General features: G+C 39.0%; 2 protein-coding genes across 6 annotated transcripts in view; one reads left to right on the forward strand and one right to left on the reverse strand.

The window, feature by feature from the left end:
- Nucleotides 1-387: 387 nt before the first annotated feature.
- On the reverse strand, nt 388-3,887 carry clrn3 (clarin 3). Its single transcript, XM_015028410.1, has 3 exons — nt 3,537-3,887; nt 3,130-3,315; nt 388-2,094 (listed from the first exon to the last, which is right to left on the reverse strand). Exons 1-3 carry the CDS (start codon nt 3,766-3,768, stop codon nt 1,811-1,813), a joined length of 702 nt encoding a protein of 233 aa, XP_014883896.1. The 5' UTR covers nt 3,769-3,887; the 3' UTR covers nt 388-1,810.
- Nucleotides 3,888-6,413: 2,526 nt separating this feature from the next.
- Nucleotides 6,414-20,692, forward strand: part of ptprea (protein tyrosine phosphatase receptor type Ea) — a 71,695-nt gene continuing 57,416 nt past the window's right edge. For 4 of the 5 annotated variants that reach the window (XM_015028400.1, XM_015028403.1, XM_015028402.1 and 1 more), the window contains exon 1: nt 6,414-6,516. The gene's annotated coding sequence lies outside the window, so the exon portion shown is untranslated. The other variant, XM_015028401.1, reaches the window with a different exon arrangement.

A 20,692-nucleotide genomic window follows, 5' to 3' on the forward strand; every position in this document is an offset into this window, starting at 1 on the left:
GAGCGCGGAAGAAGGTCCAGGAGACAATAGCAGGATCTGTTTGAGCTTTCACAGAATCAACAAGCTTTGTTGCTGTCACTGCAGTTTGTTAGCAGAGAATGTTTGTTTCTACCTTTGAAATGAAATAAGATGTGAAGTTTCACTTTGCCTCCCATCGCAGATGTTTAAAGCTGGAAAGGTAAAAATCCAATGTAGGAGAGAAATACCTTTTCAAAGGTCCAATCTGATTAGAACAGATAGGTTTGCTGTAGCTCCCTAACGGTTGGATTTGATAGGGATGTTCCAGAAGCCTGATGTCAGCTTTAATAAACGAGGTCTGATCGTTGTCCCATTTTGGGGTTTTTAATGATTTATGAGGATTAAAAGCAAGAATCGGGCTCAGAAGCCTTAAATTCAATTCTCATTTTATTTAATCCACAGGTTCAAAATGATACACACGGGCTTAAATACATATATACACCACAAGTAATATTTGGCTATATCCTGTTGCAAATTACTAGCACATTTCATTTTAAGACAAGAGTTTGTTTTAGTTCTGGTTGGTTGTACAGCCATGCTTTTTACCACAGTTGGTAGGGTTCATTAAAACTGGCTGCACAGACCCAGCAGGTTCTTCGGTGTAATCTACAAAGTCTGATAGAGACGAATAATTGTGTTTTTGGAAGACCCAATCTGTCATGCCCAAATGGCAGAAAATGGTTGCAGGGTTCAGGAACCAGCCTTGGTTTAATTATGTCCGTCTCACCCGTCTCTGTGTCCGCAGGAAAAGAAGCTCAATGTTAACGTGGACTGACAGAGTTTCGACCAAGAAAGAAGCAAATGATCTACAATTGATGCCTTTAAACCTTTATCTCCGTGAATTATGCTCATGCATTATCAAGAAAGATCCCAGGACCTTATTGGTGACAACAAAAAAACAGTGGTTTCTCAGGAGGATTAATATACAGTAACCACTCAGGTGGTTTTAAACATGCTTAATGCACAAATTTGCACTAAGAACAATATCTAACAGAATAATTCCAAACTGTGCAAGAAAAAAAAATCCCTGTTGTCACAACCTTCACTTTAGAGGGATAAGATGTCTTTCTTTGATGTGTTACAGTGGCTCTTTATCCAAATAATGTTAATTGTGCAACATATTTCCATATAAAGGCTGGTAAACCAGAGGAAACTGAGGATCTGGAAATGTCTCGGCAGTGGCATTTGACTGATGTTGACTCCTTGCAATTGCATCATATCTCAGCGAGAGGGCAGCAAACATCAGTGAATATCATTACTTTGTTAGTGATTTTGATCAATTGATCTTTTTTCTTTAGAAAATAATTTGATATTAAACTGAAAAAAAAAAACAATGGGTAGAAATTGCTTTCATCCAAAGAGATGCAAATGGATGCATGCACATTATTGATTAGTAATATCGGTGCTGATGCTGATTTGACTCTTATTTTATTCTGAAAGAGATAGAAAGGTATCGCTTTGCACTAAGTACTATTGTATTGTTCATATATAAAATAAATACGTTTTAAAGAAAAATATTATGTGAAATATTTTATGAGAAAAATATAGAATAAAAATGATTAATTTGGCTTCTCACACTTTGGATAAATTAACTTAAAACTGAAATGCAACCAAACATTCTCTCTAAAATGTCAAAACCGAATGCAATAAAATCAAATCCTGCACATTGTGCATCAAGCAAGCTGTGCATTCATTCTTTTCTGTACACCACCATGATCGGTAATAATCTATCACAGCAAGTTTTCCCAGAAAGTCGTTAGGAAATGAGAAAGTGTCACTGGCGTGATTATCGCTAGTACATCATGATCTCCTTAGGGGCGTCCTCTGTGGGCCTCTCCTGTTCCCGTCTGTGGGTGTAGGCTGCGTGGTCGTACAGGTAGACGAGCAAGATGGCCAGCAGAGAGAGCACCGCGTAAGGGATGAGCAGGAAATACCCAGTCTTCACCTCCAGCCTTTTATGAGTCAGCATCACGGAAGTATCTGGAATCTCAGCAATGCTGGGAACCAACTCCTCTTGCATTTTGGTCAGAATGTGGTTCAGCACGTAAATGATGAGGACCAGAACGGACGAGAACGCTGCAGAGAGAAAAGATTGCATTCAGCTCAACCTCACATCATCCAGATGTGACGCAGTTCATTACAAAAGTATTCCTACCCGCTAAGTTTTTCCACGTACTCAACGCCACGTCTTTAATGATTCTCATGTAGGTTCTAATTTGAGGTTGTCGCTTTATTCATGGTTTCCCTCTGTAGGCCTTAGATCCTCGTTTAGCTTGAAAGTGCAGTTCCTGTTGCAGGTTTTGCTCCATTCACTTCCCGTTTCTTTGGTATTTTCTTATTTTTGTGTCAGGGTTTGTTCCCACTGGCCTGAGCATATTTTCTGGCTTCTGCTATTTTCCGACTTACTTCACTTAAAGCTGGCTGTCTTTTTTACATTTTCTAACCACAAATGTCCCATTGAGATAATAAAATATCTTCTGCTGTCTCGGTCAAGATGAGCAGCTGCAGTTTCATTCATAAAAAGACAAACACTGTTATCACTTCACTTGATAATTAAGATACCAAAAACAACAAAAGATTAAAAACTTAATTAATTCTGCTCTTGCGGTCTGTTAATTTAAAAGTTTTAATAAGTACCAGACCTAATCATGAACCTGATTTTCATTTCAAGAGTCAACCTCCCAGCATTTATGTTCATATGTTACTTTTTCCTATAATTCCTCAACTTATGTTTTCATTGCCTAAAGATTTTTATGAAAGTTTTTTATGCTCTCATCTTTGGCTTGCTTCCACCTGTGTTATGCTCCTCCCCACTTCCACACCACATTACGCTCATCGTCCAGCCAGTCAGCTTTGAGGTAAGGCCTTGTTGTTATAGGTTTGCAGCTGTGCCAGCCTCTTTCATTTGTTAGATTATTGATTAAACATGAAAAAAACCAAAGTTTCGGATAATGTTTTAATTTTATTCAGTGGTACAAGATTAAAGGGGTGAAATACGAATGCGAGTTTGACCTATGCTGTAACACTTTACTATTATTTACTGTGAACATAAAATCAAAATTTGATCCTCAGACTCTTGTGGTGTGTGAATACTGTTGTAGCACCACTCACCGCTGATGGAGGAGCAGGTGTAAACCCCGTTGGGGCCCATGTAGGTCTCGTAAGGGTTGCTGACGCTGTTGTAGAGTGAGACGAGGATGCTCAGGGCAGAAGTCAGGAAGCACAAACCCAGCAGGCCCAAACACAGACCGTGGAGAACCCGAGGAGTCACTTCTATGACTAACAATGCTGGAAACACTGCAGACAGACATAAAATACGAGACTAGTAAGTCCTGTAATGCATCCGTGTTTGAAGAATACACAATAATCTAATGAGATTGAAACTTATTTTGAGTTGATTCTACTTGTGAGATCTTAAACTTTTACAGAATACAGCCCATTTTTTTTTTATAGTTTGTCATCTCAAGGGATACAAGTGTGACGCAACTTATGTCCCTTAATAGCCCAAGAATAATTACCTGAAAATGAATCCTCACTGCCAAAGTTGGGGCAGGAGGCTCTTATTAACTTTCCATTGAAAAGGCCCATCGTTATTTCTGCACTTCCAGCAGTTCCATTGATCCCAGATCCTTCGCAGTCCATTGTCGTTTTAGACCATGTCGTTGACATGGCAAAACCAAGCAAACCAATAGAAATGGCAGTGAGCAGCCCGCTCAAAAGAAAATACAGAGTCTTTGTTAAAGATGGCATTTTTCTCTATTTTCCAGATGTTCTTGATAAAATCCACGCGTCTCTTCGGCTAAACACCTCTGAAGCTTAGGGAAAGGAAAAGGAACCCTTTTTCCGTCTTCTGTGAGCTCTATGCAATGGTTAGCTCTCCTGGGTGGAGTGAAATGTGGACTCATTGGGGTGTCATAAAATCTCCTGTTTATGACTGCGACCTTTGGAGTGACAAGAGGAAAGACTGAGGTGGTTGTCATAGGAGAAACCATTTCACCCAAACACGATAACGTCGTCATTTCAGTGAAGAGCGTGTGAAATAAAGATCATGTCAGCGGTCTCTGTGTAATTCAGGGATTTTCTTATTCAGGAATAAGAGAAAGGATGCTGTTACTTTGACTTCATAACATTAAAAAAAATAAAACATTTTAAAGTAAGATGCACTTTGAAGCTGCTTTTATTGATATGTTTCTTGTCTTGGATTCAAAGTCCTGTTCTTTATATTCTCATAAAATCAGATTAATAATTTACTTTATCCTTAAAAAAAGTTACTGGAAGACTAATGATCATTGAATCATATGAATGCGTCACTAGTGAGGGCTCTAAAACCACGGCAGGCGGTGGCCATGATTATGTGATCATAGAGGCTGTAAAGGAATAATAACAGAAGTGCAGCCATGAAGACAAACATTGAATAAAGGACATTGAAAGAGAAAAACAATTTTCATGTTTTGTTTTGTTTTGTACTTTATCCAGCTGAGAACCATCCAAGAGGAATCCCGGCAGAAAACTTGAGCAAAATTAGAATTTGCCAGCACAAATTATGTAACAATCAGATCAGACATTTAATTTGGCTAATTTAAGAACTGAAAGACAAATAAAATCTATTTGAATACAAAGCTTTACTAAAACATGAACTGCATCTTTAGCGTACTTTTTACTCAAACTATTTAATAACTTGAAGTAATTTTATTATGAGGTGGACTTTAGACTAGTTATGGGCGACTTTTTCCGGTTCATTGGTGGAAAATAGATTTGATGATAAACTTAGTCATGATTTTTATGAGCTGCTGGTGACAACAACCATTGCAGCTGATATTGTAAATATAAAGCAACATGCCACACTGGATTTTCTGGTAGACTTCATTGTGTTATGGAAAGTCATCAAACCTCAAACCATCATATTACCACCAATAATGTCTGACTGTAGGTATGATGATCTTTGGTTTGTGATTATCCCTGTTATGTTATTTCAACCCAGTTTTTTTTTATACTTTAAACAAGGCAAGTATTGCCTGTGGTATTAGAGATGTTGTTCTTGTTTTTTTTTTGTGAGTTGGTGATTCATTGGTGCCCTCTTGGATTAAATTTGGAAGGTTGGCCACTTCTGGGGAAGTTTCTTCATTGATTCATATTTTCTCCATTTATCCATAACGGCTCTTGGTCCTTTTCCCAACATCTACTCAGAGCAGCTCGATTCAGCTCTACTCACTTATGATTGTTTTCCATAACAGGTACGTGGCACCGGCTTGTTTTTTAGTACCTACTTCATTGGGGATCCAAGTGTACGAGTCAGGCTGAAAACGTGACTTCAGAATGCAGTCGATCAATGATTGGCTCAGGGCGGAGTCACTGGTTTTATCACAGTCTCCTGTTCTTCTCTTCATCTTCCTTTTCGAGTCAGACATAAAGACCGGCAGACTGTTCAACATAGCTTCCGTGTTCACATTGTTGTGTTTATGTTGCGTACAGATCACTTCGCGATTCTTAGACTCAGGACTTGCCCAAGTACAAGACAACCCCACCCACTATAAATTGTAATGGAAAACCATCTGAACCATATAGAGATGAGCGGAGTTGAGTCACGCTGTAGAGGTAACAACTAGTGAAAAAGGGCCAAGTGTGGTTCACTGGAGTCTCAAAGCCTTAGAAATGACTTTGTAACTATTTTCACGCTAGTAGATGCCAATGAAGTATATTCTTGAATGTTTTTAGATCAGGGCCAGATGCATCACATTTTAAGATCTTGTAGCCTTGATGTTGTCAATCAGATTAAGAAGTTTTATAATTACACAAGTCTGATAGCAATCAGGCTTTGGTGTGCATAAAAAAGGTAAACCACAAAATGTGGCTAGTCAAAATCAATTCATCAATTTAAACATGGGGCAGTGACTTTTACACATACAGTAGCTGCAGGCTGGTTGGGATCGTTTTTTTCCACCTCATAAAATCCTAATATAAAAACTACATTTTGTATTTAATCGGGTTACATTGCTTTATAAAAAAATTAACTGAATACATTATATTCCTTTAAATAATGAGTCAAAACAGATCCGATCTAACTAAAAAAAAAAAATTTGAAAATGGACTAAAACACGTTTGATTAATGGATCTTTGTAAACAAAATAACACATTTAAGAAAAAGACATTCAGAGGAAACATAATGTAAACAAAACAAATGTAAGACACTTCTTGGACTGAATTAGAATCCATCAGTTTGAAAAGCATAAATCTTCAGCTCAAACCCCAAATAAAATCTGTAATTAAAAGATCAAAATTGAAGACAAACTGGCTGCTTTTGATGTTGTAATACAGCTGTTGACCAGCAGGTGTCACCCTATCCCGGCAGCCTGGGTGTTGTAGCTGACAGGCGGCTTCTGTTGTGTTGGAGTAAACCTCTAACTCCACCTTCTTCACTGACAGGCGGCAACACTGAACCTCCGCCTCGCCTCTTCCCAGACAATCTGCGCTCAGGACTTAACATTCAAAGCCATAAGGGTGAGTTGTATGTTTTTACTTAGTCGTTTCGTCTCTAAAAAGCACGCTGGCGTTAATCAACCTAGCAGGGAACGTCATCATTTCAGCAGCGTGTTGCTCCGTCTTACCTGTCCTTTACGCGCCGCGGCAGGCAGCGGCGTGCTGATTTTTTTTCTCCCTTGTGAAGCGTCCATTTCAGGTGTGTTTGTTTGCTTTAATGTTTGAGTCAACCCGTCTATGGGTTTGCTTCGCCTTGTTTATATTTTTGGAACCGTGTTCCTGTCAACCTGCAGCGCCTTCAGTCAGCCTGGTGCGTCAAAGTAGGTTAATGGATCAAGCTTTTGGAGTTTCTCCTGCCTGCGTTCCTTGTTTTCCTATTCTGTCTGTCTTTTTCCTTATTTCCAATCAAACATGCTTGTTTTCCTCATATTCTGACCCTGACTCGGTTTTTGATTGAGCTTCAGTTGAGCCTCTTCCAACATGTCGGTGAGCTGCGGGTGGGTTGATGGATAAGCCATGAGTTATTTCTCCTCTTTGCTGCATAAGTTAGCTGAGGATTTATGTTTGTTTTTTTTCCTTTTTTTCCTTTTTGCTCATCATGGACGGCTGTGTGACATGTATTAATCCCTTTAGGCGGGCTCTGTAGCAGGGGAGGTCAGAGGTCACGGGCAGCAACAGATCAGCATCCTTGTTGCAGATTGCCTGCAGCGCACAACTGGATGAAGACTGAATAATGTGCCCTAAGATTCGTATTTCTCTTTGCATTTTGTGTGTCTCTTTGCAACATTTTCTGGAGAGTTGCATGTCAAAGCAAGCAGGCATTTAGAAAACTTTCAGATGATGCCAACTTGATGTGTGCAGGCTAAAAATTAAGACAGCTGCAGCGTTTTTTAAGGCTGGATTCTGGGATAAATGATGTCTCTTTGTCAACATGGAAAACTGGGAAGAGATGTTGCCCAAAAGACTAAATTTTTTTTAGATCTTTTGATGAAGCGTACAACAGCAAATTTATGCATGTTCTGTTTTTTTGTTTTGTTTTTTTTTTGTTTTTTTTTATCTATGCACTGAAGAGATTTTAATTGGACAATTTGCTGGGATTCCTACATATTTTGTTTTTGTAAAGATCCAATTCCTCTCTGTCCTTTTTAACCTATGTTGAAGTAATGAAGTGCTATGAATTTATGGCATATAGTAATCTACACTGGAAAGTCTGGCAGCTGCATAAACCAAAGACTCTATGATGAATAGATAGTTTATTGGATGGGAAAACATTTGGAGGAACTGATGCATCTTTCAGACAATGTGATGCTGTCTGTAATAATCAGAAAATCTAAATATGTTTCTATATTCTGTTTCTATTTCTTCATACTAATTCAGAACTAGAACCTCACTTAATAAAATTGGAGATTTTTTTCAGACTTTCTCCTGGATCTGCTTTGATCAGGTGGCCTGCAGGTCAGAAGCTGAAAAATCTGCAAAAAGCTACGTTTTCTGACCATTTCAATGTAAAGTGTGTTTATTCATCTATATAGACATTGATGAATTATCCTTCGTTTAGTACATCATGATTTTCCTTTTTTTTTTTCCTCAAGTATTACACCGTGTTTAAATCTTATTTTAACAACCTCTGTACTCAACCCTTTCCTGCTGTTCTACTTTGAGAATTAAATACCTTGAGATGGAATGAGCTCTTTATTGTCATGCGGAGTTGCCGCTAAATTACTTTGAATAAATCTGTTAGTCAACCTGACATGGGCAATTACTGCAGATTAAAGCAGAGCTGCTTTCTGAATGAGAAATCGAGAGAAGAATTCATGCTTATAATTGGCTGCGATTAAGTTGCATCGGCTCTGAAAATGAGAAATTATCGATGAGGAGCACATTTGGAGGCAGACGGACCTGACTTCTCTTCCTCGGGGCTAATATCAAAGCCGACTACCGAACATTTTCAATTTGAATTAGCGACTTCATTATCAGTGACACCTTGATTTGAATATGTTCGGCTTCGGTTCTGTCTTCGCAGTGTGTGGTGTTTTAAATTTGGTGCGCCGTAAATCCAAATGCACAAGCAAAACCTGATCCATGATACCTAGTAAAGGTAAAAACATACAGTGTTTATAGGTACCAACATTTATAAGCTGTGCTTTAAATGATCTACGTTTAGTCTTTGATACTCTGTTACTGATTTCCTGAGATGGACATCTTGAAATGGAGTTGATTTAGTGTAATTAAGTCCAGAACCCACAACAGCCGTGATGAAATGGCCCTATGCCACTGTCTGAAATTTTGAAGCTGGTTTAAGCCCTGTGTTATTTGATTATTTGTGAAACCTGGAGATGATGACATGAGACATCTCTTCAAGGTTAATACTGTGTAACCAAATTCCCAGAAAGTTCTAAAATTGCAGGAACAAAAATCTAGAAATTGATGAAAAGCATGGAATTCTGTAATGCAAGATATATAGGAAGCATGATCAATACACATGGTTATTTTAATGAGTAACATCGAACAGAGGAGTGTTCAATCCATCGTCTAAAAATGGAGCATATACGCAAAGCTAAAGAGGCACGGGCTTCCACATGAACTAATATTAATTAGCCAGGAGATTATGGACAGAGCTAAATACCAATGGTCCTGGAAGAAACCCTGTTAAAGGCTGCCAAAGATTTCTCCTTCCAGCTGGAAAACAACCCCAAACACAGAGCCGGAACTACAACGGAGCGATTTAGATCAAAAGCATATCTATGTCAATCTAGTCAAAATTCAGATCTAAATTTGTTGACTGGCTTAATTGAGAGAATTATTAGGCAAAGATGCTTTCTACCCAATCTGACTGACGGAGACAAATGTTTACGCAAAGCTGGTGAAGATATAACCCCAAAAACTTAATAATTATGAGTCCACACAAACGTAAATGTTTAGAAAACAAAAGTTTTATTTTCCCTCAACTTCACAGTTCGACACCACTTTGTGTTAATCTTTCACATAAAGTCGGAACAAAAGACATTAAATTCTGCAGTTTGTGGCTCGTAAAACGGCTGCATTTATTTGAATGTAATTTGCCTGCTCCCCGCTCGTTGCCTTGGCAGTCAGAATGTCTGCTGTAGCCGTTATGTGCATTGAAACATTTTCCCTGGGTGGGCCAATTTATCAGACACATAAAGAAATTTAGGTGAGGTTTGTTTGCACCAGATGGGGTTTCATCTCCTAATAAAACAGAGCTGCTAGCTAACTTCATCTTACGTTTAATTACTCTGTAACACTTCCAAGATGTCCGTCCTCTGTTTTCTCCCCCCCTCTGTTGTAAACTGTAAAATAGTATATTGGAAAGCCTGTGAAGTGGATGCTGTCTGAGTGTGGGTGTGCTGGGTGAAACAAACATGCTGCATGTGGCAACTGATAAAATCCTCTGTGAGCTTTGGGAGGAACTAGTTGTGCAAACCTGGAGTGTCTGACAGCTTGCTGGATATTAAGCTCAAGCCAACAGCCCTGTAGTTTATCCCACTACTTCCCTGCTCTATTATAATATCCTGACGTACTTGGATTCTTCTTCTGAGCCGTCCTGGTGCGTCGAATCAAAGCGCTTTGCTGCAAATGGATGAACGGTTTCTCATCCCCGAAATTAATTGGTGTTAATTTTAGGGATGAGCCCTGCCAGAACAAACACTTATCATCTACCAGTGAGAATGATGTCAGTCGGCATCAGAACAGGCTGGTTCAGACAGGAGTGGGTGTTATTAGGCAGGGTTCCTGTGCAATGTTGTGAAAATGTTTCTCCACACAGAATAGAGTGGAATATCCCCAGAATATTCCACTGTAAAGTTCATCCATCGATCATTTATCCTTCATTTCATCCATCTACCACTTATTCATAAATCCTTCCTTCCACCCGTCATGTATTCACTCATTCACCCATCCATCAATCATTTATTGATTCTTCATTCCTGCCTTTTCTTCCTTCATTTCATCCATCACTTATCCATCCTTCTTTCAATCCATTCATTTCTTCATCCATCCACCTACCATTTATCTTTCTATCATTTATTTATTCTTCTTTCCATCCATCCATCCATCCATCCACCCACCCATCCATCCATCCATCCATCCATCCATCCATCCATCCATCCATCCATTATCTATTATCAATCCATCCAGTCCATTTATTGATCCTCAGTTACTGCAGCTATATATATTTAGAGATTGCTGTGTGAGTGGAAGACTCTTTATTCATCCTTCCTCTGTGTTGTTCTCCTTTTTACTCAAGCTTAAAAATTAAAACCTGAAAATAGCAAAAGGAAATTCTTTTAAAATTATTTCCACAATTTGGCTTAAAAAGAACTTGGGTCACTAGAAATTGCACTCTGGAAAAGTAAGGGAGCTTGACATTGAAGCTGTAGGATCCTTGGTCACAGTGAGGTAAATGCCGTTTGTATTTGTGCTTTATTAGCAGAGGCTTGCACATTAAGCTGCAATGTGTTGCAACCGGAGGCTTCTTTGTACTTGCGGGTGGTGCTGCAGAAGGCAAACCCTGCAGTCTGTGTTTGGATTTTGGCATCATGTTGAAATGATTTAATAACGATGGGGGAAAAAAAACACAAAAAAAACTGTTTATGCCAAACAGAGAAACGAGATTAGAGTCTAACCCCTCACTTTTAGCTGGAAAGGGCAGTCAGCTTTTCCAATTCCAAGTAACTGGAAGGGGGGTCACTGGGGATCTGGTGTGCATTGTGTGGGATGTTATTTGTTTTAATAAAGAATGAAGTGGGGACTGGAATCAAAACGAAACCTTGGAAAGCAGAATACGAGCACTGCAATGGTGCGCTTGCTTCCTGCTTGGAGGAATTTCTGGGAATCAGAAACCCCCTGAAGCCACCCACGGAGCGCTCAGCGACAGAGAGGCCGCGTCATTCAGCATGTGGACACTGTACAGCTGTGCACACTGCTACAGTACCTGCCGTGTCTCCCTTTGTCCCACTCATCCGTCCTCGCCGTCTGATCTGTTCCACCCCAGGCTGACACTTGAGGGAAGTGAGGCATTCGGTAGTTTTATCATCAGCTGACCTCATGCAAAGCCCTTTAAATAGATCAGAACAGTGTGTCCAATTTGGTTTTACTTTTTTCTAATTTGTTGGCGAGGTTTCTGTCACATTGGACCCCGCGGGGGCCCGTGCCATCTGTTGCAGCACCCCTTTTCCTTCCTGTAGCTGCTGAGTTTTTCTGACTCTTGCTGGACATTTTGAATTATCCGTCTTTGAGAATCCTATAAGATAGAAGAGCTCATCAGATGGCAGAGAAGAATGTAACTATTTATACTGATATTTTAAACTGTTTGGATTTGGGCTTGTATCAAATAGATCGCTGAAAAATGGAGTAAAATAAAAACATTAAGCATCAGAGATGCATAAACTAATAATGTGTACTTTAGTGCATATTTTTATTTTTAAAAAGCCCAAGCTGAGTTTTTGTTTCGACTTGAGAATAACATCATAGAATACTGTCATATGACAATCGTTGAAATAATATAAGGATAAATTATCACCAGGATAAAGTTGAAATTTTATGAGAACTCCCACCATGAAAAATAAAAAATTAAAGTGAGGAATGTTGAACACCTTGTAAAGTTATTCTTTGGTGTGTGGTTTACAGACAATACTTGATTTTTTTGTTTGTTTGTTTACATATCAGTATCAAATTATTATCAGTAGCAGGATTTTGAGACAATCGTGCAAACAGCTGTCTACTTGGGAGAAAGAACTACACAAACTGACCTGGACATGTCGCGCTTTTTTCTCTTTAAATAGACTTTTTTTTATTGCCATTTGAAGATGTTTTTTTTTTTTTTTTTGTAAAATTGCTTATTTTTTCCTGATATTATAATCTAATATAATATTCTCAGAATAAATATTTTTAAAGAAAGCAAGTAAAAAGCAAACTGATTAAAAATGGATATTGTATGAAAAAAACCGGAAATTTTATTTTCAAGCCGTACCCGGACATGTGGTTTCATTTTTAATCAGTGGTGTTGATTAGAAATATTAAAAACGAGGGTGGAAGAAAATCAGACGGAAAGACGATATCAAACTAAAAATAGATTGGTTTGTGTCTAATCTTACAAAAAAATGAGTGTTTTTTTTTTCCCCTTTACATTAATAGTTAAAGTTGGAAAAGTTTGTTCAGATATACTTTGTTAATCTTTAGCCTTCTAGTGTTTGTTTGCCAAGAGTAATAATAGAAAATGGCATCATCCAGTGCACCTCAGCCAAGAAATCTGGAGGTTTTAGGGAGTTTCTCTAAAGAGCAGAGAACTAAACTATCTCCTCAGATGTGTAAAAAAAAAAAACCTTCAGTCCAACTCTGAAAAGAAACAGTAAGGGAGCAGCCTCTGCTGTCTCCTAGGCAACTATTTACAGCGAGCGCAGCAGTGGGACTGGGTAGTAGTTTGTCAGTAATTTCCCTCAAATTAAACCAAAGTTTAGGCCACAGAAAAGCGTTTCTGTTCTGTCGTTGTCTCACTCCTCGCCTCAGGATCTACTTCAAATGAAAACCACTTGCTTAGTCTGCCTGTCGTGAGTGAAAAAAAAAAAATGTGGCCCATGGTCGTAGCGTATGATGTCACTTCGCAAGATGTAATATGGGCGGACCCTCCTCAGGCAACACTTAAGTTTATCCATTGTACATGTGTCAGTTGTTGCAGGACTGCATTGCAAAACACACCGCAAAGCAATTAGAGGACAAGCTTAGGAACATGTTTGATGCGACTGACAGACTGAAAGAAAATCCAACAGTTATGGTTATTAATTGTGTACAATAAAGCTCCTTTTGAATAAAAAGTGAAACCTGTTCTGGGAAAAAGGGGTGTAGTTGAGAAGTTTTAAACCCCTGTGCTTTGTGGCTTTATTTCAGCGAAATGAAAGCAAACATTCGTCCACGTTGGTCTAATAGGGATGAATGACGAGGGAAAACAAACATTGTTTTTCTGCAGGGGGAAAACAAAAGGGAGCCCAAAGTGCAGAAGTTGTGCAATATCACCATGGCACTGGCAGTCGACAAGAAAAGATTCAGTCACTGGATTTTCTTGAATGCAGCTTTAAGTTAAGCTTGTAAATCTAAGAGATGACAGGGATGCACTGAGCAGGGATTTTTCTCTTGGCCGTTACTGATTCTAAAATTGTTTGCTCATTGAAATGTTTGGATCTAGTAGAAAATAAATGAATGACAAGATCATTCTCATTTATGCACCTGAGCATATGCCATATTTTATTAAACCCAAATGTTTCAAATCTGCTTGATTTGAAAAGCAAACCTGAATGAAATCTGTCAGTAGAGAGGAAATACTTTCTTTTTTTTTATTTTTATTTTTTATGCATTTACAACCTCGCACCAGCTCACTGCCTGATGTTTATAACGCTGCTTCACGTCTCGGGTCTTAAAAGATGATGCAAATTGGGTGAAACTGAACCTTACGCGTTGCTTTTGCTGCGGTACAAGGCTTCAAAATGAATTGTAAAGGTGGCGCACAGACCCGAAAAGAGATTATTCCCATCTTTTTCCTTCAGCACCAAAAAGTCTGACACCATGTGGAACGCGAGTCAAAGTCTCACCATCTTGTGACTTACTGTATTAGCTGCAGGTAGTTTTAATCCATGAACTGTGTCACCAAGTGCAATAACATCTCCGCTGTGTCACATGAAATCTTTTGCCGCTGAGGCAGTAATGTGGGGTTGTATTCTTTTAGAGGCCTGACATCAAATCTGTTTTATAGTTTGTACGCTCTGAAGCATTTTGCTTCTGGTTGTGTGGCGATAACATGTAAACAGTGCGAGAAAATAGTGAATTAAAGAGCGAGGAAAAGAATGAGAAGGGTTGTTGATGTGGCGGAGGAGGAGGAGGAGAGCCGTGCTTAATGAATAATGGATGCTCGCTAAAGCAGCCCATTTCCTATTCATTCTTTCAACGCTGATGTAAAGGGAGTTGTGTGTGATCATCATGTCAGTTCTCCAATATTTCCATTGTGCTTTGAGCGATGGGATGCAGTCTGAAGGCAGAGCGAATGCACCAGCGAACATTTGCACACAACTTGAAATGTTTCAATTTGTATTCCGACAGTGTGCAGAAAGCAAGAATGTAAGCAAAGTCGTCATATCGCTACAAACGTAGCTGCGTGACAGAGCCGAGCGTTTCCGGCTGGTTCATCTCCGCTACAGAGCTCGTGGTTTGTGGCTTGAGGTCAGATCACTTTCATTAAAACAACCTTTCAACTTCTGAGTCCCGTTTGAAGCTTTTTCAACGCTGAGGCTTGGATGAGACCGGTGATAGTGTGCAAATGAGTGCAGTTGGATGCGGCAGTGAGTGAGACCACAGTCAGGGGGTTAGCTGACATGCTCTGCATGCTGATGGATGCGCTGCAGGCATGCACCGTATAGCACAAATGTAAAGGAGGAGTGTCAGGTACAGATGAGCAAAGTGAGAGAAAGACAGGTGTCTACTCAGGGAAAAAGTGAGTGTACAAACTCTTTAGGGATTCCAATTTACTTTCTGTTTTGTTGAGGAATTGCGCAACTATGACTGTAAACTACAGAGTGATTGATTGAAAGGTAAATGTCAGGTTTTGCCAGCAGTAAGAGGTAGAGCTGCATTAAAAAAAATCAGCTATTGACTGGAAACTGCATTTTTTTTTTCCCAACAAGGGATCTAATGCAACAACCATGATTATTGGACAATCTAAAATCTGATCCTTCTCCAGATAGATACATAAACTTTTCCAAATTGCACTCACGGCAACAAAAGATTGTCGCTGCAGGAAGACGAGTTTATAATTTTCAGTGTCGGTGAGAGTGAGGGAGGCTTTGGCAGGCAACAAGACGGCTGAAAGTTTTAAGGCAAAGTTGGTTTCTATTAGATTTTTGAGCTTTAAGTCTACCTTCTGATGAGATAAGAATCTACAACCTGTAGATTATACTCAGTGTCTCACTGCTAACTGTGCTAATTGCTGAAATAGAGATGGCGCATGGCTTAAAATGTCATGTCCGTGATCCATTTTGTCCTAGTTTTAAAATAGTGGTAAAATTGAACCTCTCCATTGCCCCACCTCTGCTTATGATGGCAGAAAGGCTAGAAAAAATATTCTTAGTGCTGTTATATTTTCTGTTGTAGCTCTCACTGCAATGGGAATCGATCCATAATCTATGTTACAAGGCCAAAACTTTACAGAAGATTTAAATTCCTGATCAGTTCATTTTTAGTTAGAAGTAATAATCAGCTTTTTTTAAAGTTTGATGTTTGATCAAAGATGACTTTATTTTAAGATAGTTTTTTATGTCCATGTTAATCAGCCCTGTCTCTGACATGCTGACTAAACCAGATCCTGTCCTTAGTAAATGTTTCCATCTGTCCTCATGCAGATCATGTTTTTAAAAATAAGATGAAGCAAATCTCAGATGAGCATAAAACCATGTTGAGAACCTTCCAACAACAACAAAAAATGTCACGCAGATTATATTATTTGTGCTCAGCTGACTTTATATTTCACTGTCTGTTCTCAGGACTCGTTTTGTGGGAAAGCAAATTTTTCAGATCCAGTGCTGACACAGCTTTGTTTACAAGGCAATTTATTATAGAAATATCGATCCCGATATCAGCTGCCATTGATTTCCTCTTACCTCATAGCTGAGTTGTCCACTGCATGTGATTAACAGCATTAGGTACGCCAGTCAAGTCCCGAGTCTTGTTTCTGTATCCGTGCAGTTTATAGCACCATCACATACGTTTTCAAGATAATTTACTGTGAGGCGTGATCGATAATAAACCTGAGATGAAAGGTGCTCTGGGACGATTGCATCAATTCAAGCACGTAAGAATACACCCGTCGCTCTGCGACTGTGTCACGCTGACCTTCACCAGCGGGGATCTGATCTCAACGTGACGCGAACATCTTGACTTTGCACCAACGTGTTGTGACCCAAAACAGCTCTGCGTGCATGATCTCTTTATGCAACCTCATGCAAATGAACAAAGCTGCGCTGTGCGATATTTCTGCTTAACATCCAAGCATTTGGTTATAAAATATGTTCCCCCACTGGGAAAACACACTGTTGACAATAACAGTCCTCGAAACGCTGCCAAAGCCTTTTTGTGCTCAGCCAGAAAAGCTGCCGGAGCCGCACCATTTGCTCACAGTGACCGGGTATTCGCTTATCATCTGCTGCTCTGACACCAGCAGAGATTCAGACTGAGAACTGGTAGCAGAAGACAATAGGGAACAGATTTGTCTTTAATGGAGACTTACTGACTATTAATGAAAATTCACCACAGTTTTTCTTTTTCTTTCTTTTTTTTAAGACTTTTCAAAATGAAACCACTGGATTTATTTTCAGCATGTTTTATAATATTGATTAAGTCATAGTTAGAAATGCACTAGCCAATCAGCCAGAGATTAGGACAGGCCAGTTTCACCTGATTGGCTCTGATCCGTGATCAGCTGATCAAATACCAAAAATATCAGTCTTTTTTTTTTCTTGTAGTCTTTAAATGCATCAAAGTATAATGTCGCTGTTCTCAGCCTTATTGCAACTGGGTTGTAGTTTGATGATCTTCTTTGAGTTTTATAAAATTAGGATTAAGGTTGATGTCATAAGATCTAATCTTAAAATTCGCTCAGTTTCTGTTGGATTCATAGACATTTCGATAAGAACCCGCATCAATTATTTTATGCCTATGTGTGACAGACTCTTGGGACGAAAAAGAAAATGGAAATTGATATCAGTCAGGAAAGCCTGATTGGTGCATCTCTAAGATTTACAAACTCAACCAATCTGCAGTTAAAAAGTCCACAGCGTCTGAATCTTTTCCTTTAGAGCCGCCAAGATTATTTTAATAGGTTCTGTGAAGGGGCATAATCTCAATATTGAGATTTTCAGACTCAGTCAAAAGTGGTTCTCTCTCAAAGAAGCATTTTATTTTCTTGTTTTAAGTGTTTTATGGTTTTTAAAAGACGTAAGAAATTGGCCAAAATATGAATCAGCAGGTCTGGACATTGGGATAGCCCGACTGACGCATCCCTCGTCATAGATAGATATATTCATAACATTTTGTTTTCTATGGACCCTAAGAGAAAATAAAACTATAAATTCCCCCCAAAAATGAGCATTTAACTAATTAAAAAAAAAACATCAGATTGCAAAGCCTCCAAGTGGGATGTATAGAAAGTAGTCCAGTTTTTCTCGGTAACAGCTTCACAAGTCCTGGAGATGCAGTGTGAGCAACATATGGTGGTGTTAATTGAGCAAGCGCTAACAACCCGGTTTCTCCTGCACACACCCACTTACTGCTTCTGCTTCGAGGTTGCATGGCACCTCTGACAGTGTGGCACTTATGTGTTGGATGATGGAGAGCAGGTCACAGACATTTGTTAAAGAACGCCCAATGTTTTCTCTGCAGCTCCCTGACAACTAAGGCTAAGAGGGGGTGAAAATGGAGGTTCGAGACCAGAGTAATCACCATGATAATGATACGCCTCTGGGCTGAACGTTTGCAGTCGTCTTCAGTGGAGAAGAACATTTCAATTCTCAGATTTGATCTATTAGGAGTTAATAAATCACTAGGATCTAAAATGATTTTATCTGAAGTAAACAGATTTTTCTTCTTCTTGTTTAATAATTTAGAATAAAATATAAGCTGTACGGTAGACTAAGCACACTCTTGCTGCTCCAATAAGATTTTTGGATTCAGTCACCTCTGAATGAATCACAACACTTCTGAAACGTTCTTACAATTAGTTTAAAATAGTAAGGTGATGCACATATTTTATACCTGTGTAAAACCAAATTCAAAATTTCAGCACAAACAAACTATCCAGCAAAGTAGTGGAAAGATGATTATTTGGGCTCCCTTCCTGTCTTAGGATATAAATTAAAACATGTTTCATGGCAACAAGATGCTATAACTTAGATTGAAAAAAATGTCTTGTTCCACTGGCAGATAACTAGTACTTTTTAATCAGTATTAAAGAATTATTTACTTAAAACAAGCTCCTATAACCAATTTTGTTATAATCCTTGTAATTTTATTGCATGGCTTCTATAAAAAAGACAAAAATACTTTGTAAGACTTTGTGTTTTTGCAGTGTGGTGTTTGACAGCTCTGCCCCTCGTGCAGTGGAGTCTCCCCACTTATCCAAAACTATTCTGTCAACTTGCTAATGTGCCGATCAAACGCTATGTGCTTAAGTGTCAAATGCGTAACAAGTTGCATTGTTCCACTTTGGCTTCTTGTCTTTCTACACCAAGGAAGGCAGATAGTCTGTAGTGGGAAATTGTAATTTAGAGTCAATAATGAGAATATCTGTCTAAAAATGGGCCACAGTGGGTTCAGGACGACACCCACAAACACAGCAGCCAACTTGCCACAGAATAGCAGAGAAATAAAAGAATAATGGCATCGCATGAGTTGACCAAACACCAGATCTCAACCTCATTGTGGTGGACCACAGGAGAGCTGCACCGAAACCATTAGACACACTAATGGGAACTGCAGCAGCGTTGTAAAGAAAAGTGAAAATTCCTCCACAACGATATCAGGCCACTGCAAGTAGATCTACCTTTCATGCGTCTTATGAGTTCTCCTCCTAACAGATATGCATTTTAACCTTGTGGCATTTTAAAGCTATAATTATTTTCCTATGTAAAAACCATAAATTCTAGATGGCTTTATTATTCTGCTGCTGCTTATAATTACATCACTTCCTGCTTCTCTGGCTGCACATCTTTGGCGCTAAACAATGAAGCCACGCGTTGTGCTGTGACTGGTACAAAGTGATCAGATTGGAGGATTTTATGCAGAGTAAATCCTTGTTTACTTTTTACAGACAGACCCGTTCGGTTATCTGCTACTCGACGCTCTCAGGCAGTGGAGAGTGACACATGGCTGCCGTTTCATAAAATACAGCATAAATAGTTTGCTGCAGAGAGGGGAGATCAACAAAGAGACGGGATCGGATTCAATCATCGGATCTGTTGTCTCTCGAGAGGGAACACGCCTTCCCTTCTCAGCGCTCCCTTGTTTTCAGTCTTCCGTCGTTGCCTAGAATAAACCAGAGGAAGATGAAGAAGAAGAAGAACGCAGCAGATGTGAAGACGCCTGACTTTGTTTGACTTGAACTCAAAGCCCAGATCTGTTGTGTTTATTATTGTTTTTATTAAATTAGGGCAGTGGTTCAGTTTGTTGTGTCCAGCAGCATTTCGAAGCAAATCTGACGCTTGGATGCGGCTCTCTGAGCCACCAGCGATGCCCGTCCAGCTTGGCTGATCTTCAACAGGAAATAAATAAAAGGCTTTGTGGTGCTTCCAGGGCATTACTGTACTATCGCATCCAGCAGCTGGGCCTCAGCAGGGGGACTAGTTAGCTGCTTAGCCAGCCACAGAGACGCCTTTAAATTCATGTCTGCAGACTAGTTGGATTTCACAGTTTTTCTTTGTAAGCGGTTCTTTATTTTGTGGTTTACACAGAAGCTATGGAGGGCCTATTGGTGCTGCGATCCGATGAATAAATAATCTGTTATAGTCATGTTTAATCATTTAGATAAAAGATAAATAGTGGCTCTAAATTAATTGTACTCTGGCAATTATTTATTAAATACAGAAATAATGAAAGTGCATTTTTCCTACTCTGAATGATATTCATTTCCCAGACATCTGGAATTTTCTATTAGTTTTATTCTCTCTAATAAAGAGGTCTCAAACTTCAGCTCTCATCTGACTCTAACATTATCTCATTAACGGAGCCAGGTTAGGCTACATCGCGGTTTTTCATACATAATAGAGACTTTCTTTAAGTCTCCATTATGACTTAAAGGAAGTCATAGTAGGACTAAAGGAAGTCCTTTAAGTCATAATACGGAAGTGGTTTCTTCTCCTGAAACAAAAGTAAAAATTTTTTGTTATTTTCTCACATCTCATTTATTTCCATAATTTTGACCACTATTGCTCACATCCCTGGCATCTTCTTGGTTAATCTGCACGGCAGGTTCACTTCAGCCCAATTGACCAGAACATTGTTAGCTACGCCCACTCACTTAGATGGAAATAATTCCATCTAAGACACAATATATTATGTCTATAAATATTATTCATCATAAAATATACTTACTATATAAGGGTCAGTCATAAAATGTACTGTATATATATATATATATATATATATA

The sequence above is a fragment of the Poecilia latipinna genome, unplaced genomic scaffold (assembly GCF_001443285.1).
Source record: "Poecilia latipinna isolate Pla-1442-1.1 unplaced genomic scaffold, P_latipinna-1.0 Scaffold123, whole genome shotgun sequence".
NCBI lineage: Eukaryota > Metazoa > Chordata > Actinopteri > Cyprinodontiformes > Poeciliidae > Poecilia > Poecilia latipinna.